The following is a 20721-nucleotide window of genomic DNA, read 5'->3' as shown; positions in this document are numbered from 1 at the left end:
AGAGAGAGAGAGAGAGAGAGAGAGAGAGAGAGAGATCTACTTTTTATTATGTAGTATACAGTACATATATATTCAGTGTAATAAATCTACAGTGAGCTCCCTAGAGGCATTATCTGAGCTGTTTTATTGTAGTGTTCAGATTTTAATTTGATGACTTCTTTTATCCCTAGCATGATTTAATAATTTCTCATAACCTTAAATAGAAGGGGGAAAAACACAAAGTGAATAATACCAGTTTTACCATCATTTGGGTAAGATGTTAAGTGGTTTGTTGTTTACCAGTGTATTCTGTGAATCAAAACAGTTGTATAACCATTGTGAGAAAATTGATGCAATGGTCTCATGATTCTTTTTTCTGTTCAAGCCATGTGCCCCAAGGGTGAGATTTTGGGAAACTTTTTCTAGCAGTCATTCAAAAACAGGAAATGTATTTATTTCTCTTACTCGTAAAACAAAAAGAAGTAGGATTATCTGTAAAATGTTTGATGCTTTTTTGCATGTGCTTAGACATGTATTACTTAATCTAGGAATAGTGTTATAGTTGGAGCCCTAGGAGAAACGGTACATTTCTTGGGATACTTTAGAGTTATCAAATGTCTTGTTAGGAGTTGGGAGGGAGGCCTCTCTGATTTCAGTTTTTAAATGGTATTTAAAGTGATTAATATTTATTATGACTTCTGTATGATACAAAAGGAAAAACTGATCTTAGAGCCAAAAGATATGGATTTAAACTCTGGATTCTTTGTAGTGGCTTGAGATTGACTCAAACTCCTTGAGCTTGTCTTTAAAATGGGCATGATCATACCTTTTCTACCTTAGTCCCCAGTAACAATGAAGATTAAAGGGAAATTGATGTAACAGTAATATAATCATTGTAAAGCACTTTTTAAATGTTAGATATAGGTCTTCAGATTATTGCTATATAATGTACACTACATAATAAAAGATAGATCTCTCCCGGAAAAAGATAAATATTAGATTTAATACACTGCTGAGATAACAGAGTTATATAAAAATGATAAATGAATTGGTTTTCTTGATTTTTGTGATCCTCACTTTTTTTTAATCTACTCATATGAAGCTCTTTCCCTTTTAGATTCAGGTTTTATGAATCTGCTATACCTTTTGTATGTGCACACATCTGTCTTTTAAACTACTAATGCTTAAATACTTAAGACAAAAGTGGTGATCTAAATTATGATCTGAGTTGAAGTTTATATGTACAAGAGGACAGATCTATAACCATCAGTCTCTAGTTCTGGCTTCCAATTTTTCAGATGCTTACATTTCTTCTCAAGTATTTTAGCTGGTGTGTGAGATGAATTATTTGTTACAGCTTTAATGTTATTTTCAGCGAATGGGAGCACAATATTAGTTGGCAAAATTCAGTGTAATTCAGGCTTATTGTTTGGAGAATGGCTCTTAAAATCTACAAAGAGTCCTTGTTGAGTTCTTTTCAATCAGTAGTGCAGTCCATGCATATATTAGCCAATTTTGAACTTAGAAATAAACTATTTTGAGTCCTAGCTAAAAAATAGATACTTCAAATATAGTTATTTTTCTTTTCATATATAAAGCTTTTGATTTCATTGTAAAAAATATTCATGTTATGAAGATTCTGCGTGAGTGGCAGGTGATTTAAAATGACTTATCATCATCATCACCTATAATTTGTTTAAAAAAAGAACGACTATTTTTACCCTCATGTAGTAAGTTAAATATGTATTCTTTTAAAAGTTTGACTAGCATCTATATTATGATCTTCTAGCTCTATAGAAAATAGATGGAGGCCCTGCTAAAACATTTTGAATGAATGCAGTTATTGAAAGTGAAAACTATTGATTGGAGAGACGGTCCGAAGACTCAGTTTCTATTTGAATATGATTCAAATGAATACTTTTATATATTTAAAGGACTTTGGTAGTCTACTTATGGTTAATTGACTCTACTTAAAGTAAGGTGCAGTAGCACACTTTCAGAATACAAAAGGTATAAAACCCAAGGCATAGTTTTCTGAAAGTTTTAACTTGGGCTTTTATAATGTTTTAAAGAATTATGTCTAAATGGCATTATATAATGGCCAAATAAACTTTACATAGAAAATATACTTTTAATATATTAGGCACATGGGTTAATTGTTAGGTTAGTGGTAGTTTAAACTACTCTGCTTAGAGTAATAGGTGCCTATTTTATATTTCTGTACTTACTTTGAAAAATGAGATGATTGGCATCCCATATTTGATTTGATTAGTTTATTACTCAGGTTGTATTCTTATTCTCCATCTAGCAAATCATAGTAATATTTTGATTTCACCATGCCAGTGCTTTAGAGAAAATGTGTGTGTGTGTGTGTGTGTGTGTGTGTGTGTGTGTGTGTGTGTGTGTTTGCATGTTTTCTATTTGCGTTTTTGTTATGTCATTTAAGGGGAAGCTAAGAACTAATGATGTTGTGATTATTCTTAACACTAACAAACCCCTTTAATCTGCAGTGCTCAAAGTATTTAATTTAATAAAATTGTCTCATGTCAGATAAATGTGGATTTAAACCCTCTAAATATACAAACTTATTGAAGCAAAGGCGTAACACCTGGCTATTACCAGATCTCATTGGGATTATTTAATTCACAAACTTTTTCTTTTACCGGTCCAGCCCCTTTTGGGTCTGTAATAGCATATATTACAGCTACAGTTCATTCTAGCCATCAGTCAAGCACATTTTTGCTTACTATTTTTGTGGCAAATAATAATAGTGACTTTATACCTTTCTTGGAGCTGAATTATAAGTGATGTGTCTTTAGATTCCCAGATTTCATTTTCCAAGCTACCAAATAAGTAACAGTTTAAATTTATCTAACAGTTTAAATTTGTCTAAAAAAATTAGACAAATTTTATTTATTTTTCAGACCATGTTGATGAGCGAACGATATGCAATGGAATTGCCCCAGAAAAAGATGTTGATGGATTTCATATTATCAATATTGGAAGATTGTGCCTTGATCAGCATTCTCTCATACCTGCCACTGCCAGTGCTGTTTGGGAAATAATAACAAGAACAGGTTGGTAACTTGTGGTCTGCAGGAAATGGGTGCTAGGTGCTGAGCTGAGCATGTGTGCACTGAGACTTGATGGGGCCACCTCAGTCCTATAGGGTGACAGAAAATGATAACTCATAAAGCATCAGTATATAGAGAGATGTAAAATTGTAGAAGTCAAAACATAATTCAAAATAAAATAAAATGAAGAACATTTGCCAGGTTATAGATAACTGCAGTTGTAACTTAGAGGAAGTGAATTTTCCACACAGTAGTGGTGTATGTCTACCTTTAAAATATAAACTTCATGCCTTTTGATAGAAACTTTTCTAAAATATATTTTTTCTTTACCTTTAAAAATATGCGGTGATCTCATGGTTATCATTTCTCTTGGCTTGGGTTTTCATCTTAAACATTTAACATGTACTGTGCTGGACTCAGTAACGCTCTCACATACTCTTACAGTATATAGAGATGTTTACCTCTACATTAATTGACCCCAAATTGCCTTACATATTGATGATTTTCCTACCTCCATCACTGTTACTTCTATTTTTGGTGGCATTTTCTCCTTTCTAATCCGCTATTTTCTGAGAAAGAAAAACCTCCAAGGGAAAACAGATCGTAGATTTATACTCTTACAGTGTTAGTGTTGGAAAATCCTTAGTTCTAACTTCTTTGTTTTACTTATGAAGAAATGAGTCCAAAAAAAGTAGAATGTATTAAATCTGCAGGCTTTATTTTTTACATCTTTCTATGTCTGTAAGTTTAGCGTTTCTTTCCTATGGAGAAAAAGGCATGAGCTTTGTGAAAATGCCTCTTTTTTCACTTGTTTTTGTCCCAGCATTGCTCAACGTTTGATTGCCAATTAAGTGTGACATTGCTGTAGTTTGCTTATTTTATAATTAGCAGTTAATATATGTTAAGATTCTACACTTCTAACTCTTAATGTCAATCTTAATGTTTAAAAGTAACTTAATGGCAACTGAAGAATGTCTGTGGTTTTTAATGAGGACATAATCAGAGAAGAAGTGACAAATCTAAGAAGCATAAAATGAATTATTTTAAAATAATGAGTGTGGTCATATTATAGACAAGCCACATAATAATTCAGATTTAATTAGAAAATTTTAAAAGAATGTTTCAGCTGGCTGTTCAAATGTTTATTTTACTTCTTGTTGTCAATGCTGCATTTAAACCAAACTCTGTACTTTAAGGAATTCAAACATTTGGAAAAAATGTGGTTGTGGCTGGAAGATCCAAGAACGTAGGGATGCCCATTGCCATGCTTTTACACACTGATGGAGAGCATGAACGGCCAGGAGGTAGGTAGGACCTTGCAAATGCTATACACTCTCACAGTTTTCTTACTTCTTACAAAATCAAGTAAAGACTTTTGATAATGCAACTTAGCATATTTGTGGGTTTATGTAATTGAAAGTCTCCTTTATTCCTCATTTAATGATGTGAGAGTCTTGAGAGTGACTATAGGAATTACAGTGGCCTTTTTCTCTATTTTTTTTTCTTTTGGCTATATATATACTTTCTTTAAAATCATTAACAAAACAGACATTAAGAAAAGTGCAAAGCTATTAGATACAAAAAATTCACATGCCTCAGAAAATAGAAAACAAAACATCTGTTGGGTGTAGAATTCCTATAGTGGGGAGGTCTTAGCACTTTAGAAATCAGCTAGTTAGTTCATTTTACAGATGAGTTATCTGAGGCTTATCCCAGAATCTTGGTTTCTTCAACAGCCTAATAGCTAGATACCGAATACCTCCACAGAGGTGGAAATGGGGATGGGATGAAAAGGAAATCCAGCCAAGGGGTGACGGGGCATTTTTTGTGGTTGTCTGAGCTGGTGCTGTGGGAGGAAAGCACAAGGGTTATTCAGTTCATCACTGTCTGCTAAAATCTGCCTCTTGTCCTAATCTAGGTAAAACACCAAGTTCATGTTCTTAAGAGAAGTAATTATTGGCCTATGTATGTGTTAGAGAGGTTTGGTACTTTCCTTACCATTTATTACTTCTAATCTTTCTTCCCCTAATTTTTGATATAGTACTTCGCTAGTTTCTCTAATTCCAAAGAAGAGGAGGGGCTACTTTTCTGATTTCTAATATTTAACCAGAATGAGAGACACCTGTATGCTCATCATGTATGACACGCACACACACATGCACACATGCATGCACACACACAAAACATATATAGATAGATTTCTTATCATTATTAATCTTGTTGAATTCGAGTTTCCTGATCTCAAATTTTCAGTAATACTTGTTTTAGGACCTTGATTGACATGATACTTATGACATAATTTTTTAAAGCACAAAGCCCTATGGAAAAAATAATCCCAGTAATAACTTATCTAAAATGATGATTAATGACACTTTTGAATATTATTTTTCCTTTCTATGTCTGGTGAATTAAATATTGCCAGAAATCAATACATATATATGAATCACAGTAAATTAGGACTTGATAATGATTCCAGGTAACTTTAAAAAGCCTTAGTTTTGAAGAGCTCTTAGAAAGACCAAATCCAGTGGTATGACAGTTTTCATGGTACCCATCTCCAAAGGTGCATTCCTAGTTTCACTATTCACTTCTGGCTTGGTCTGTTGCTGCTTATCTCTCTCTCTCTCTGTCTCTGTATAATAAAGATATTGATTTACATTTGCCTTTATGTAATAATTTCTGTCTTACCTAAGCAAGATGTATTAGTCTGTTCTAATCTTTAAATGCATTAGTCTGTTCTAGTCTGTTCTGTTCTCACATTGCTGTAAAGAAATACCTAAGACTGGGTAATTTATAAAGAAAAGAGTCTTAATTTGCTCACAGTTCTGCAGGCTGTACAAGAAGCATGGAAGCCTCTTCTTGGCTTTTAGGAAGGCCTGAGGAAATGTATAATCATGGCAGAAGGCAAAGGGGGAGCCAGCATTTCTCATGGCTGGAGCAGGTGGAAGAGAGAAAGAGGGGAGATGCCATACACTTTTAAACAACCAGATATCATGAAACTCACTATTGCAACAACAGCACCAAGGGATATGGTGTTAAATCATGAGAAAGTGCCTCATTATTCAGTTACCTCCCTCCAGGACCCACCTCTAACATTGGGGATTACAATTGAAAGTGAGATTTGGGTGGGGACACAGATGCAAACCATATTGCAAGATAAAACAATTAGTAATGTTTACCTAAGTATACTATTTTTTCTTGGAAAATTTTGACCAAGAGCCAATTAGCAGTTTTTGTTTTTTTTCACTTTTAACTTTGTTTTTATCTGTAACATAACAAGCAACAGTGTATAGCTCCATGATTTGCTCAGTACTTTCTCTTAAACTATCTTAATTAATTCTCAGTAATCCTAGCATATATTAATGTTATTCCCATTTTACAGCTAAAGGAAATGAGCTTTGGAGACTTCAGAGAACTCATATAAGGTCATGCAAGGAAACAGGCATTCTGGGGAGCTAGAGGCTGACCTTGTGTTTAAGAGGATAGACATGGAGTCAGGTCCCCTCGATTACCAAGCCCTGTGACCTTGGGCAAATCATTTAATCGTGTAGACCTCCACTTTCCTCATCTGTAAAATGTCAATAAGATTAATATCTCCTCAAGTTGGTTATTGTGAAAACTAAATGACATATTAATGTAAAGCACTTATTACTGTGCCTGACATATAGTAAGTTAAGTAAGCTATTGGTGCATATAGCTGTGGCAATTACTTTTATTACCATTATTACACTTAAGTCAATAATCTGTAACCATTCTAATCATGATGCATGAAGTAACATGATCCGAGATTAACGATGTAATTTTTACCTTTATTTGAATTTTATTTTCTTCTGGATTTGTATATGCAATTTTTGGATCATATCTGATCTTTTCTGTAAAAATTTGAATAAACTCAGAATTTATAAAAGTTTATAAAATATGTAATTAGAAATAGGACATTATAATTCTCCAAATAGTGCTTAACAGTGTATTTTTTAATAGACATCAGTATATTGCATGCTAATTTCTTGATAAATTTCAATTTTTAATTATTACTTTGTCTATAAAATATCTGTCAAAATTAATTTACCCTTTTTATACAATATTAAACTAGGTTATCCTGTGAATTAAACATATTACTTTATTTTTTACCATCTATGATTTATTTATAGATGCATACATATGTAATAAGAGCAGTAAAGCAAGCATGAGAAAAATAAACACAAATTGATGGTGGCAGTGACTTCTGGGGAAAGAATTAATGGGTAAAAATGTATGTACTTTAAAAAGTATTATACTTTATGTTATGAAATATTTTCACTTGAATGCATGTTAAAAATGGAGTAAAAGTGGAATAAGTTATAATACTGGTTACTTACAAGCCAGATGATTAAACTTATCTTTATTACAGTGGTACCTGGGTGCTGTTACAATTATAGTATCTCAAAGGTAACAAATTATACTAAAAATGATATTGGAAGGTTTGCACCATGGGTGGTTTTTAATCTCATGCACATTTAAGAGGAGTGTGATGACATGTATTATTAATATAATGAATCATTGAGAGCTGCTTACTAAAGGTTTGGAGTCTGTGGGAAAGTTAATATTTCAAACATCCATGTCTGTTAGGGCAATAATTATGGGCAGTGACTCCATGTGCATTGTTAGCTAATGAAGATAATGAAGGAGGATTAACTCGGGAAATTCATATCTATAGAACTTGTTCTAATGACACTCACAATGTTGAGCATTCAGCTCACACTGTATATTTATTTCTTTGCCAGAAGGCATGCAGAACCCTAATGATTCATTTTTGTCTTAAAGCCAAAGATAATTGTACTAGAAGAAAAATGGCCATACTGTAATTTAGCTTGATTAATATGTGTCTACCTATGGCTAGCTTTTAGTTTTGTTATTAAGGACATGGATCCCAGCTATTTTTTGAATTTTTTTTAATTCCCCAAGGGCTTGAAATATTTAGAGGAGTGAGAATGTGCTAAAAAATCTTAAAGGGGTAGTGCTGACACTCAGCACAACAAGGAATCAAGGAAGGAGTTACCTTCTGCTGAGAACAGATCATCACAGAAGGCTTTGTAGAGGATGTAACACTTGAGCTTCTATATTTTTTATAGAGAGTAGGTGAGAGATGGTTCCTATCCTCCCAGAGCTATATAGTCTTGGTGGTGGTGATGGGGGAGCAAGGGGATATGATACACAAGTATGGGTAATTTAAATTTTAAATAGTCAGTGGCACAAAATAAAATTTGGCATCCCTAAGTAAACATTCTATGTGCTTCTCGAAGCCCATGGCTAATTGAGGTGACATAAAGAGAATGAGCTCCACTAATTATTGGAATGTTTCAATACCATTGTGACCACATATGCACATTGTATATTTCTAACTGAATGCAAGTCCAGATGGTCTCTGCTTGTATAGTCCAATTAACAAGAGCAAGGTCTGATAAAGACAGTGACTTTATTAACCAAAACCAGTAAAAAGGGGGAAGCAGCCAGATTCCTATCCAAAGTAACTGCTCTGATTTGGGGCTGGGGTTGGTGGAAGGCAGGGGCTTAAAAAGGGAAAACTAGATAAAGAAGGCATGAAAGAATTGGGCCAAGTACGATGTCTGTGTGTCTTGTTCTGGTGGCTAACTTGGGTCCCACTCCACCTGGAGTGTGGGCTGATGTCACTTCAACAATGGCTGGGTTGTTAACTAGTGTCCTTGGATTAATCTCTGGAATTTTGTAGCTGGGTCTCCAGACTTGGTCTGTCTGTCTCAAGATTAGCTCCTGGAACTTCTAAGAAGGCATATAATTAGATACTAGCATAGGGTTAGATAGATATGAAGGGAGTATATACCGTGAGAAAGGGAGAGATGTGGAGTCTTTTTTAAGTCTAAGGAAAGGCTTCTGCAGCTTGCCTCAAGGTTGTATCTTGAAACCCAAGAGAAAGAAAAAAAACATTGAAAATGCATTTTGAAGTTAAGCTGCCCAGTTACATTTTTTTAAACTTTTTTGTATGTAGTAACCTACCAGTTTCACATTCTTTTAGAATGAAAACTGAATACCATTGTTTCTAGCACAGTATCTTTATTTTTAGATTTATCAACGAGGAAGTAACAGAGAAAGTCTCCAATTTCTGTAAAACTTTTTGTTTTCTTTCAAAGTACCGTAATCACCAAGTGCCATAATGACCAAGGCATTATGGTTACCAACTGTCATGAGAAGATACAGAATCAGATTTTATTTCAAATTATTTTATTTTTATTTTTGAGACAGGGCCTCACTCTGTCATCCAGACTGGAGTTTAGTGGCATAATCATGACTCACTGCAGCCTCAACCTCCTGGGTCCAAGTGATCCTTCTGCCTCAGCCTCCTGAATCATTGGAACCACAGGCATACACCACCATACCCAGATAATTTTTTGTATTTTTTGTAGAAATGGGGTCTCTTTATGTTGCCCAGGCTGGTCTTAAACTCCTGAGCTCAAGCAATCTGCCTGCCTCAAACTCCCAAAATGCTGAGATTACAGAGGTGAACTGCCACACCCAGCTTCTTATTCTCAGAGTAAGTACCTGTAGGCATATTTTTATTTCTGAATAGGACATCTCATCTAGTTAGGTGAGATTTCCCTAATTGGCCATAATGCGGAGTTGCATGCTGCTCCTTTGACTAAAAGGTTCTGGCATCATTGGAGTAATATTGATGCTGGCTCATTTTTAAAGAGCATTTGACAGGGCCAGCAACCAGTTGTTTTTGCTTAGAGTCCAATGGGTCTGGTGCTGTTCTTTATTTCATTCAACCAATACTCATCTAGTACTTATTCTCCGGGAAACACTGTGGGATACAACTGCATCCCACCGAAAAAGACTTAGTCTTCTCTGTCTCCAGAAGTTGACAGTCTGAATCATCAGGACTCATCTTTGCAGTGGGTATTTTCTGAAGGCACTGACTTTGCATTACATTCAGTTTTCACACTCAAGCTGTGATGCTGCAGCAACTTACTGTATCTCAGGTAGATTTTCTTCAAGAGCCACCCTATCTAAATGGAAAATGACAATAATTTTTTCCAGTTGAATGTCTTTCCTTTGTGAGAATTAACCCCAGTTGTGAAAATGGACTTCTTTATTTTTGCCAGCCTAGAAGTTTTTTCTCCCACCTACAGGACATAGGAACACAGTACTAGATGCTTGCAGCAGTGCAACGTGATGTGAGTGGTATGTGTGATTAAGCTCAGCCTGGTGGTAGGTTGGGCCAAGGTTTTTTAGGTTTCAAAGAGAGGAGCCAAATAGGAACACCAAGGAATGCAGGAGTCATGCAAAGTGATCACACCACTGAGACTGACACTCTTAGTCTTATTGGCAGTGGAGTGGATGTTTGCTTCCTCGGAGGAAGGAACCATTGTCTAACTGGGGCAGGGGATGGCAGGTATTTAGTCTCTGCCACTCTCATCCCACTACCCTCAGCTTAGAAGGAAAAGATATTGGGAATATCTTATTGGTGATGTTTCCATGTTGATTAGACTTTACTGAATTATGTCTTTGAATTTGGGTAGTGGAAGACTGTAGAAAACCGCAAATGATAGTTCTGTTCTCATTTTCTAAATTGAATAATAGGAGCACTGTTTCATTTTCAATGTCTTCTAAATTCAGCCATTTAGTATCTGAACAGCACTGTACTTGGAAAATACACATTCTTATCAGTCAACTAGGACTATCACACTATTGAAAGGAACATTAAAACTTATTTTAAATGGAAAATGAAGTCCACATCTTTCTCCTTCAATTCCTCTCTTTCTCCATGACCTCATTGTGTTGTAGGACATTTTTCTTAGTTCAGCTAAAAGCCAAGTTCTTGAAACATGACCAGGAAAAATTAGGCTTGTGGACACATAGAAGGATGAGAAAAATGGAATTTATTGGGTGAAAAGGAAAAAACTCAGCAAAATGAGAGGGATTCATGTTAATAGGCCCCCATCTCACCAATTGAATCCCACATTACTACCTAGGAACAGGAGGGGCCAGGCTCCTGCCCATGAACTTCCATGGTTCCAAGCCATTCTCCCAGAGCACCAGTCAGTTGGAGGTTCTCCAGGGAGGCCTTTCTACTTGGCTGTCTCATACCCCTCTCTAAAGAAGTACATCTAACTGCCATTAGCATAAGGATAATGAAAAGGACAAAGATCAATCTTAATTGCTTGCTGCTGACAGGGTGCTGTTTTGGGGAAATGGCAGTCTGATTTCCCTCAGAAGCCTATCTAAGGGTCCTCAGCCAAAACAGGCCATTGTCCAAGGCTCCAGTTGCATGACTGTTTGGAGTTTGATGGCCTGCAGGTGAGAGGAGACAAACTGGGGTATTAGAAAACATGTATCAAAACAAAACAAGGGGGGCAAGGACAGCTCAAAAATCCTGAGGCCTTTTACCAGTTTGCACAGGGAGACTGAGGCCAAAAGCCTGACTGGTTAAAAACATCAACAACAACAAAACAAAAAATTTACCCTTTTGCTGGCATGTTATGCTTCAGGGTTCCTTTCTCCTGAGCCCAAACCCAACCAGCTTAAGGTTTAGTAATTAACTATCCCAGTTTGGAGGATGCATCTGAGGGGAGTGTTCTCTAGTATGGAGGCACAGTTACCTATCAGTGAAGAGAGGACAGAGGAGAAGGAAGGAAAAAAGAGGGCATTTTTTTCAAATGAGTTCCAGGGATTCAGGATGCATTCAAAAAGGGTATAGATTGAAAATGAAGGGCTACTTATCTAGAAAGAAGGGAGCAGTGTCTCTGGTTCTTTTCTCTGTCTAGAAAATGCCCAGGGTATGTGACAGAGAGAGGGAAGAATGTCTTTTTTCTTCCATCCTTGCATCCCTGAGTCCTGGCATCCCTAGCAGGTGCCACTCATGGGTGCCAAAGTGGCTTGCACCCCTGAGGCAGGGAAAGCCTAGAGAGTAGGAATTATCTGTTCCCACCTATGCCTTAATCCCCCATACTGTCAGTAGCCTTGGAGTTCCCTAGATCTCATTTATGCCATGGTTACTAATAGGAGCTTTATCCATGAAACAGGAAGTTTGGCTTAATTGGCAGGAATTAGCCATACTCACCTGTGCTCTACTCTTTAACTTCTGTTATCATCTGCCTCTGGATCCCTTAGATCCACTTTTCTTTCCTAGGGCTTCAACCCGAACCTTGAAGTTGAGTTTAAGACAAAAGTGTGTCTGAGTGTTTGGGGGTTTGTATGGACTCCTTACCATAAGCCAAATGCTAAGTTGAAGCTGTGGAATTGAGTCCTCCTTCAACAAGAAAGAAAAGGATGTCTTGTGACCTTACCAGATAACTGGTAGCTATAGTTACACTTGTTAAGATTTGGATGCATGGTACTTGATTTTGGTTAGCTCCCTTGGTCTTATTATCCCAAAGAGAAAAGCTCTAGGTTATGGGTACCCTATTTATTCTCAATACTTGGCAGTATTTGCAGGATAATTGTTCAGAAATAGAATATTAATCCAGATTTCTATATTACATATCCCTTTTGCTTGTCCTGAATTGTAGCTGGAGATTGCTGGTTGGTTCACAGGAACAAGCAAGGTTAGTCTAAAATGTAGGAAAAACCTTGAAAACAACTAATGAATTTAGAATTTAATGACAAATGTATGATAAGTTTTGAAACATAATTTCTCTCTCTCCAGTCCTCATTTTTGCTAAAAAAATAAATAAATAAATAAAAATAATAAAAATAAATCATGAAAGGACTGAGTTGTTTGCAAAATAGACTTTAGTCTTATATTGAGCCTGATTATTTGCATAAAGTGCAGGAAGAATAACTTTCTACATAGGCCTTTTAGATTGGCTTCGATGGAACTCTGTTCCACATGGGTTTGTATCCTCAAATACCTGTAAGTTGGGTGATCCTCTCAAGGTTCCAAGATAGACTTTGAGCTCCTGGGCCTGTTAGAAGGTGACATTCTTTACTGACCACAAGTGAGGAACCTTGTACAAGGACTGTGTGGACAAGGGTATGAAGTCAGTTTTTTTTTTTTTTTTTNTTTTTTTTTTTTTTTTTTTTTTTTGTAAGGGGCTTTGATCAGCTCAGTAAGTTGAACTTGACTTCTTAAAGGGAAGCATAACTTTCCAGTCAAAGCATTGGTAAAACAAGCAGTTTCTCTAATTGCATCGTGTTGCAAAAGAAAGTGGATTCTTATTGCACTGATATAAACAACTATATTGCTATAAGTTAAGAATACTCACAGATAGTTTCTAAATTCTAGAGGAACCAGGCAGAGGGAAACAAACATACTCCAAATTTTGTTTACAGGAGTATAACTTACTTAATTATTAAAGGCTGTAAATAGTTCAAAATATTTCATTGACTCTCAAAAACAAAACAAGGGTCAGCATATTTTAGGCAAAAATCAAAAAGATTGCTTCTGCTTTATGAGTTCAGTCCATTTAGTTACTTCTTGCTTTGCTTGATATTCATGAATATTTTAGCTCTTCATGAATTCTGCACATTTTTCTTTTATTCCAATGTCTCAATCTCCAAAGTTATTAGGAACCTGTGTTCGAGAGCACTTGTCAGAGTTACATAGCTTATTATAAAGCATCTTTTGAAAGGGATTAAAACAAAACAACAATTATCTGAGAATAACAAAATGTCCAGGGTAGTTACAGTTAGAAACACAATTGGCAAAGAAATTTGGTTATCTCTGTAGTTTACAATAATGTAATAACCTTAATTATGATTTGTAGTGTATACTCAGTCATAATTTTAGAAATCCCATATAATTTTGGAATATCTATTAGTATTCACAAAATATAACCTAAAGAAGATTGGACATCCTTTTGATAATCCCATGTAACTAAACATGTCAGATAATCCTGTTTATCTCTTTTCTGGACACTGCAGGGGCCCTCTGAAGTATCGGAAAAGCCAGATGTCAAGTGTCAATCAAGGAAACTGACAAGTCTCAGTCATTTTAGGAGATTTATATGCCAATGTTAAGGACGTGCCTGGGAGACAGTTCTATGCCTTTCTCTGAAGATGATTTTGAGGGCTCCAAATTTGAAGGAGAGAGGGCAGGACATTGAGAGGCACAGAGTTTTCATATAAGATGTAACATAGGGAAAAATAGTCATTCATGTATTTGTCTGGCTCAGTGAATCTGCATTGTTTACATAAGATGACATAAAGGAGGCAGAGGAAAAATGTGGGGAATCTGCGTTTTATGTAAGATAACACAGACAAACTAAATAGCGTAGGGATAACATCAGATATGCATTTGTGTCTGGTGGGCCCGGGTGACTGCACTTGTAAAGATAAGCTATTAGTTTGCATTGCAATGGTAAAGTTGTAGTCACTCACCAGGAATTTCCTTGTGGGCAAAATATGGGGGAGGCATGTAGCTTTTCATCTTGTAGCTACCTTATTAAGGAACCAAAAGGAGGAGGCAGTTTTGTATGACTCAGTTCCCAGCTTGACTTTTCCATTTGGCTAAATGAGTTTGGGGTTCCAAATTTTAATTTCCTTTCGCACAGGAAAGACAATTTTGAAACTGAAGTTTGACTTTGGGAAGCTTGTTAAATCTGTTAGAGGTTTAAAACACTCGATACTATGAAATAGAATTCCAGATTACCAAAAATTATTTATTTTTCCAGAATGATGACTAAAACTTTAAAAAGCAAAAATTTTCTATAACACTTTACCAATATTGCCAAAGAGCAGATTAGTGCCTCAGGAGAACCTTGTTGTGCTTTTATTTCAATGCTGGATTTACAGAAATGCCGTCCAATACTTTTGCATTTGGTCAATATGTTTACATCTGGAATTTTTGCAAGACTAATTTTTACAATTCTTCTGCTTTATCTTATCTAATTTAGCTTTATCTTATCTAAACAATTCTTTAACCCTAGGCAAGAATTCACATTTTTATACCTTTCTATAATCTTTTACTAAAAATACATTTTACTGTTGCTATACACCTTGCATGTAGATCTATTTTCAGTAGTTTCAATTACATGTTATAATGGCATATCCTAGAAATTTTTAACTTTAATGTAAAACCTAGTAAGTTGTTTTAATTATGTGCTAGGTGCAGCCAAGTTTTGATTCCTTCTAGAATAATTAAGGGTACAGCTAGTTCTATATGTCCCAGGCCCTACCAGTTGTGGAACAGACAAGTCAAATAATTCTCAAAAATCAAAAAGCAGTTTATAGTCTTAAAACATTTAGCAAACCTAGTGCCTAACTTCCATAATTTAGTTCACCTATTTATATTTTCATGACATCTGCTTTTTAACAATAATCTTTAAGGCAATTTTTATTTCTCAAATATTAAAGTCACATGAACTGAAAGTACCACAGCTTTTTTCTTCCCTTAAAAAGTATTTGATCCCAGCACTTGTCTTCCTTTAGACCAATTAATTAGAGCTCTTTCTTATAGACAACACACACACAACACATATACAACTACACAGGCAGGCAGAAGAAAACTCAGCATCCATCGGGTTTTGTGTCTGCTAATCTCCTAATTGGATTATTGGCCTCTGGGTGATGCCCTTTAAAAGACAGGACTAGGAAAATATAAGGCCTAATAAACAGGCTAGATGGGGCAAAAACAAAATTTGAGAAAGATCTACCCACTTTTAATTAAGCTGAGCACTCCTTAAGAAAATCCATTTAACTTCCTTATTATCTGACTTTAGCTGTATCAAGTGGCCAGTATTTCTGGTTTTCAAACTTTAGTAAAAGCTTAGAGAAAGGAAAATCCAAAGTGGCTCATGCAAGGGAGGGGAATCAACAAATAGCAAAAGGTTGTGCAGATATCAAACCAGAAAGGCCTCATTTCCTAAGCCTCATTTCCTAATCTGGTGAATGGGGAGGCTAAAGAAAGCCTTACCATGGGGTTATGGGCCATGCCACTCAAGGATGTAAAACAAGATGAAGACCTGCAGCAAAGCTTGCTATGGACCATGTAGAAAGACATGCAAAGCACACCAGATTGGTTACAGCTTAAGACTAGCCTCACAAGTTCTTTCTCCCAGTTAAAACTCTACAGAAAACAAAAACAGTGATCCCCATTATTCCCAGCCCAGAAAAAAACGTCTTCCAAAAGGAAAAATTCTCCCTTAAAATTTAACTGCTGATGGGGTGGAGAAAAGAAAAGGATGCCTGGGGAAAGAACCTCTTATTCTTATGTAGATGATTGGTTACCCTCACCCATCCATCCTGAAAAGGCCATGGAAAGGCTGGGTTGGAATGACGCTGACATTCCCGACCCCCAGGGTCAATGGGGTTGGGGGCACAGTTTCTTCTACCCTCAGAAAAAGTCCAAGGGAAAAGGGGCTTAGAAGCAAAAGAGAAGGATTTTTTGTTTGTTTGTTTACTTCTCATTCACCCTTTCTGAAGCCCCAAGTGATCCATCTTTTTACATTAGTGCAGCTTTCTGAACCAGACTATTGTGCATTATTGATAAATTGTGAGTCACATATTTGTTATCTGTTCTTTTATGGCTTTGAAAATAGTGAACGATGCCAAAGATCACTAAGCTTTTATAAGTAAAATTATTTTAGTGTAGTTTACTGGGTGGCATTTTCCGAAAGTATGTTACCAGAAAGTGTTGCAGAGAATGTAACAAAGATAAAAGTAACATCCCTTGCTAGAAAGAGACATGATAGGTCTAGAATTCATACTGATAGTAGGAATTTAGTTTTAGAAATTGCTCATATTTAGCATGAGAACAACAAAGACATACACATTTTAAAAATGTTAAATACAGTCTTCAAGCAAAGAAAAATAGTTTTGTTACATATATGGGTAATTTTCCCAATACCTTGCTATAAGCATTAAAATTACACCAACAGAATAATGACACTATTTCTTTTTATTTACTTTTTGTTATACTTAAAGTTCTGGGATACATATGCAGAATGTGCAGGTTTGTTACATAGTATATGTGCCATGGTTGATTGCTGCACCCATAAACCCATCATCTACATTAGATATTTCTCCTAATGTTATCTCTCCTCTTCCCCCTCTTACCACCCGGCTGGCACTGGTATGTGATAGTCCCCTCCCTGTGCCCATATTTTCTCATTGTTCAACTCCCACTTAAGAGTGAGAACATGCAGTGTTTGGTTTCTGTTCCTGTGTTAGTTTGCTGAGAATGATGGTGTCCAGCTTCATCTATGTCTCTTCAAAGGACATGAACTCATTCTTTTTTTATGGCTGCATAATATTCCATAGTATTCCATGTCCCTGCAAAGGACATGAACTCATTGTTTTTTTATTACTGCATAGTATTCCATAGTATTTTTTATGCAGTCTATAATTGATGGGCATTTGGGTTGGTTCCAAATCTTTGCTATTGTGAACAGTGCTGCAATAAACATAGATGTGCATGTGTCTTTATAGTAGAATGATTTTTAATCTTTTGGGTATATACCTAGCAATGGGATTGCTGGGTCAAATGGTATTTCTGGTTCTGTATTCCTGAGGAATCACCACACTATCTCCCAGGATGGTTGAACTAATTTATACGACCACCAACAGTGTAAAGGCATTCCTGTTTCTCCACATCCCCTCCAGCATCTGTTGTTTCCTGACTTTTTAATGATCACCATTCTAACTGGCTTGAGATGGTATCTCAATGTGGTTTTGATTTGCATTTCTCTACTGACCAGTGATGATGAGCATTTTTTCATGTTTGTTGACCATATAAATACCTTCTTTTGAGAAGTGTCTGTTCATATTCTTCACCCACTTTTTGATGAGTTTGTTTTTTTCTTGTAAATTTGTTTAAGTTACTTGTAGATTCCATTTATTAGCCCTTTGTCAAATGGATAAATAGCAAATAATGCTCTCCCATTCTGCAGGTTGCCTGTTAACTTTGATGATAGTTTCTTTTGCTGTGCAGAATCTCTTTAGTTTAATGAGATCCCATTTGTCAATTTTGGCTTTTGTATGCCATTGCTTTTGGTGTTTTAGTCATGAAGTTTTTGCCTATGCCTATGTCCTAAATGGTATTGCCTAGGTTTTCTTCTAGGGTTTTTATGGTTTTAGGTCTTACATTTAAGTCTTTAATCTCCCTTGAATTAATTTTCATATAAGGTTTAAAGAAGAACTCCAGTTTTAGTTTTCTGCATATGACTAGTCAGTTTTCCCAACATCATTTATTAAATATGGACTCCTTTCCCCATTGCTTGTTTTTGTCAGTTTTGTCAAAGATCCGATCGTTGTAGATGTGTGGTGTTATTTCTGAGGCCTCTGCTCTGTTCCATTGATCTATACATCTATTTTGGTACCAGTACCATGCTGTTTTGATTGCTATAGCCTTGTAGTGTATAGTTTGAAGTTAGGTAGTATGATGCCTCAAGGTTTGTTCTCTTTGCTTAGGGTTGTCTTCGCTATATGGGCTCTTTTTTGATTCCATATGAAATTTAAAGTAGTTTTTTCCAATTCTGTGAAGAAAGTCAATGGTAGCTTGATGGGAATAGCTTTGAATCTATAAATTACTTTGAGCATTATGACCATTTTCATAATATTGATTCTTACTATCCATGAGCATGGAATGTTTTTCCATTCCTTTGAGTCCTCTCTTATTTCCTTGAGCAGTCTTTTGTAGTTCTCCTTAAAGAAGTCCTTCACATTCCTTGTAAATTGTATTCCTAGGTATTTTATTCTCTTCATAGCAATTGTGAATAGGAGTTCACTCATGATTTGGCCTCCATTTCTCTATTGTTGGTGTATAGGAATGCTTGTGATTTTTGCACATTGATTTTTGTATCCTGAGACTTTACTGAAGTTGCTTATCAGCTTTAAAGGGATTTTGGGCTGAGACAATGGTGTTTTCTAAATATACAATCATGTCATCTGCAAACAGAGACAATTTGACTTCCTCTCTTCCTATTTGAATATCTTTTATTTCTTTCTCTTGCCTGATTGCCCTGGCCAGAACTTGTATTTAGGAGTGGTAAGAGAGGCGTTCTTGTCTTGTGCTGGTTTTCAAAGGGAATGCTTCGAGCTTTTGCCCATTTAGTATGATATTGGCTGTGGATATTGTCTGTGGTTTATTAATAATAAATAGCTCTTATTGTATTGAGATATGTTCTATCAATACCTAGTCTGTTAAGAGTTTTTAGCATGAAGGGTGTTGAATTTTATCAAAGGCATTTTCTGCATCTATTGATATAATCATGAAGTTTTTGTCATTGGTTCTGTTTATGTGATGCATTATGTTTATTGATTTGCATATGTTATACCCACCTTACATCCCAGGGATGAGGGGAACTTGATCATGGTTGATAAGCTTTTTGATGGGCTGCTAGATTTGGTTTGCCAATAGGTTTTTGAGGATTTTCACATCAATGTTCATCAGGGATATTGGCCTGAATTTTTGTTGTTGTGTCTCTGCCAGGTTTTGGTATCAGAATGATAGCGGCTTCATAAAATGAGTTAAGGAGGAGTCCCTCTTTTCGGTTATTTGGAGTAGTTTTAGAAGGAATGGTATCAGCTCCTCTTTGTACCTCTGGTAGAGTTAAGCTGTGAATCTGTCTGGTCCTGGTTTTTGTTTGTTCGTTTGTTGGTAGGCTATTACTGCCTCAATATCAGAACATATTATGGGTCTATTCAGGGATCTAACTTCTTCCTGGTTTAGTCTTGGGAGGGTGTATGTGTCCAGGAATTTATCTATTTCTTCTAGATTTTCTAATTTATTTGCATAGAGGGGGTTTATAGTATTCTCTGACGGTAGTTTGTATTTCTGTGGGATTGGTGGTGATATCCTCTTTATCACTTTTTATTGTGTCTATTTGATCCTTCACTCTTTTCTTCTTTATTAGGCTGGCTAGGAGTCTATCCATTTTGTTAATCTTTGCAAAAAACCAGCTCCTGTATTCAATGATTTTTTAAGGGCTTTTTCATGTCTCTATCTCCTTCAGCTCTGCTCTGATGTTAGTTATTTCTTGTCTTCTGCTAGCTTTTAAATTTGCTTGCTCTTGCTTCTTTAGTTATTTTCATTGTGATGTTAGGGTATCGATTATAGGTCTTTCCTGCTTACTCCTATGGGTATTTAGGGCTATAATTTTTTTCTGTAAATACTGCTTTAGCTGTCTCCCAGAGATTCTGGTGTGCTGTGTCTTTGTTCTCATTGGTTTTAAAGAACTTATTTATTTCTTCCTAATTTTGTTATTTACTTAGTAATCATTCAGGAGCAAGTTTTTCAGTTTCCATGTATAGGTGCGTTTTTGAGTGAGTTTCTTAATCCTGAGTTTTAATTTGATTGCACTGTGACACTGTTTGTGATGATTTTCATTTTTTTGTATTTGCTGAGTGTTTCACTTCTAATTATGTGGTCAATTTTAGAATAAGTGTGATGTGGTGCTGAGAAGAATGTTTATTCTGTTGATAAGGGGTGGAGAGTTCTGTAGATGTTTATTAGGTCCACTTGGCCCAGAGCTGAATTTTAGTCCTGAATATCTTTGTTAATTTTTTGTCTTTTTGATCTGTCTAATACTGACAGTGTGGTGTTAAGGGCTTCCACTATTATTGTGTGGGAGTTTAATTCTCTTTGTAGGTGTCTAAGAATTTGCTTTATGAATCTGGGTGCTCCTGTATTGGGTGCATATATATTTAGGATAGTTAGCTCTTCTTTTGCATTGATCCCTTTAGCATTATGTAATGTCCTTTTTTTTTTTTTTTT

General features: G+C 35.8%; 1 protein-coding gene across 5 annotated transcripts in view; it reads left to right on the top strand.

Annotated features, from left to right (window-relative positions):
* Positions 1-20721, top strand: part of MTHFD2L (methylenetetrahydrofolate dehydrogenase (NADP+ dependent) 2 like) — a 178317-nt gene that overhangs the window by 62769 nt on the left and 94827 nt on the right. For 4 of the 5 annotated variants that reach the window (XM_017512923.2, XM_017512922.2, XM_017512920.2 and 1 more), the window contains exons 4-5: positions 2904-3056; positions 4250-4357. In XM_017512923.2, coding sequence (XP_017368412.1) covers positions 2904-3056; positions 4250-4357 — 261 coding nt within the window. The remainder of the gene's footprint in view (positions 1-2903; positions 3057-4249; positions 4358-20721) is intronic. The other variant, XM_037732928.1, reaches the window with a different exon arrangement.

This window comes from Cebus imitator, unplaced genomic scaffold (genome assembly GCF_001604975.1).
Source record: "Cebus imitator isolate Cc_AM_T3 unplaced genomic scaffold, Cebus_imitator-1.0 Scaffold480, whole genome shotgun sequence".
In the NCBI taxonomy this organism is placed as follows: Eukaryota; Metazoa; Chordata; class Mammalia; order Primates; family Cebidae; genus Cebus; species Cebus imitator.
The sequence above is the reverse complement of the archived record's forward strand: the minus strand, read 5'-3'. Positions and strand labels throughout refer to the sequence as shown.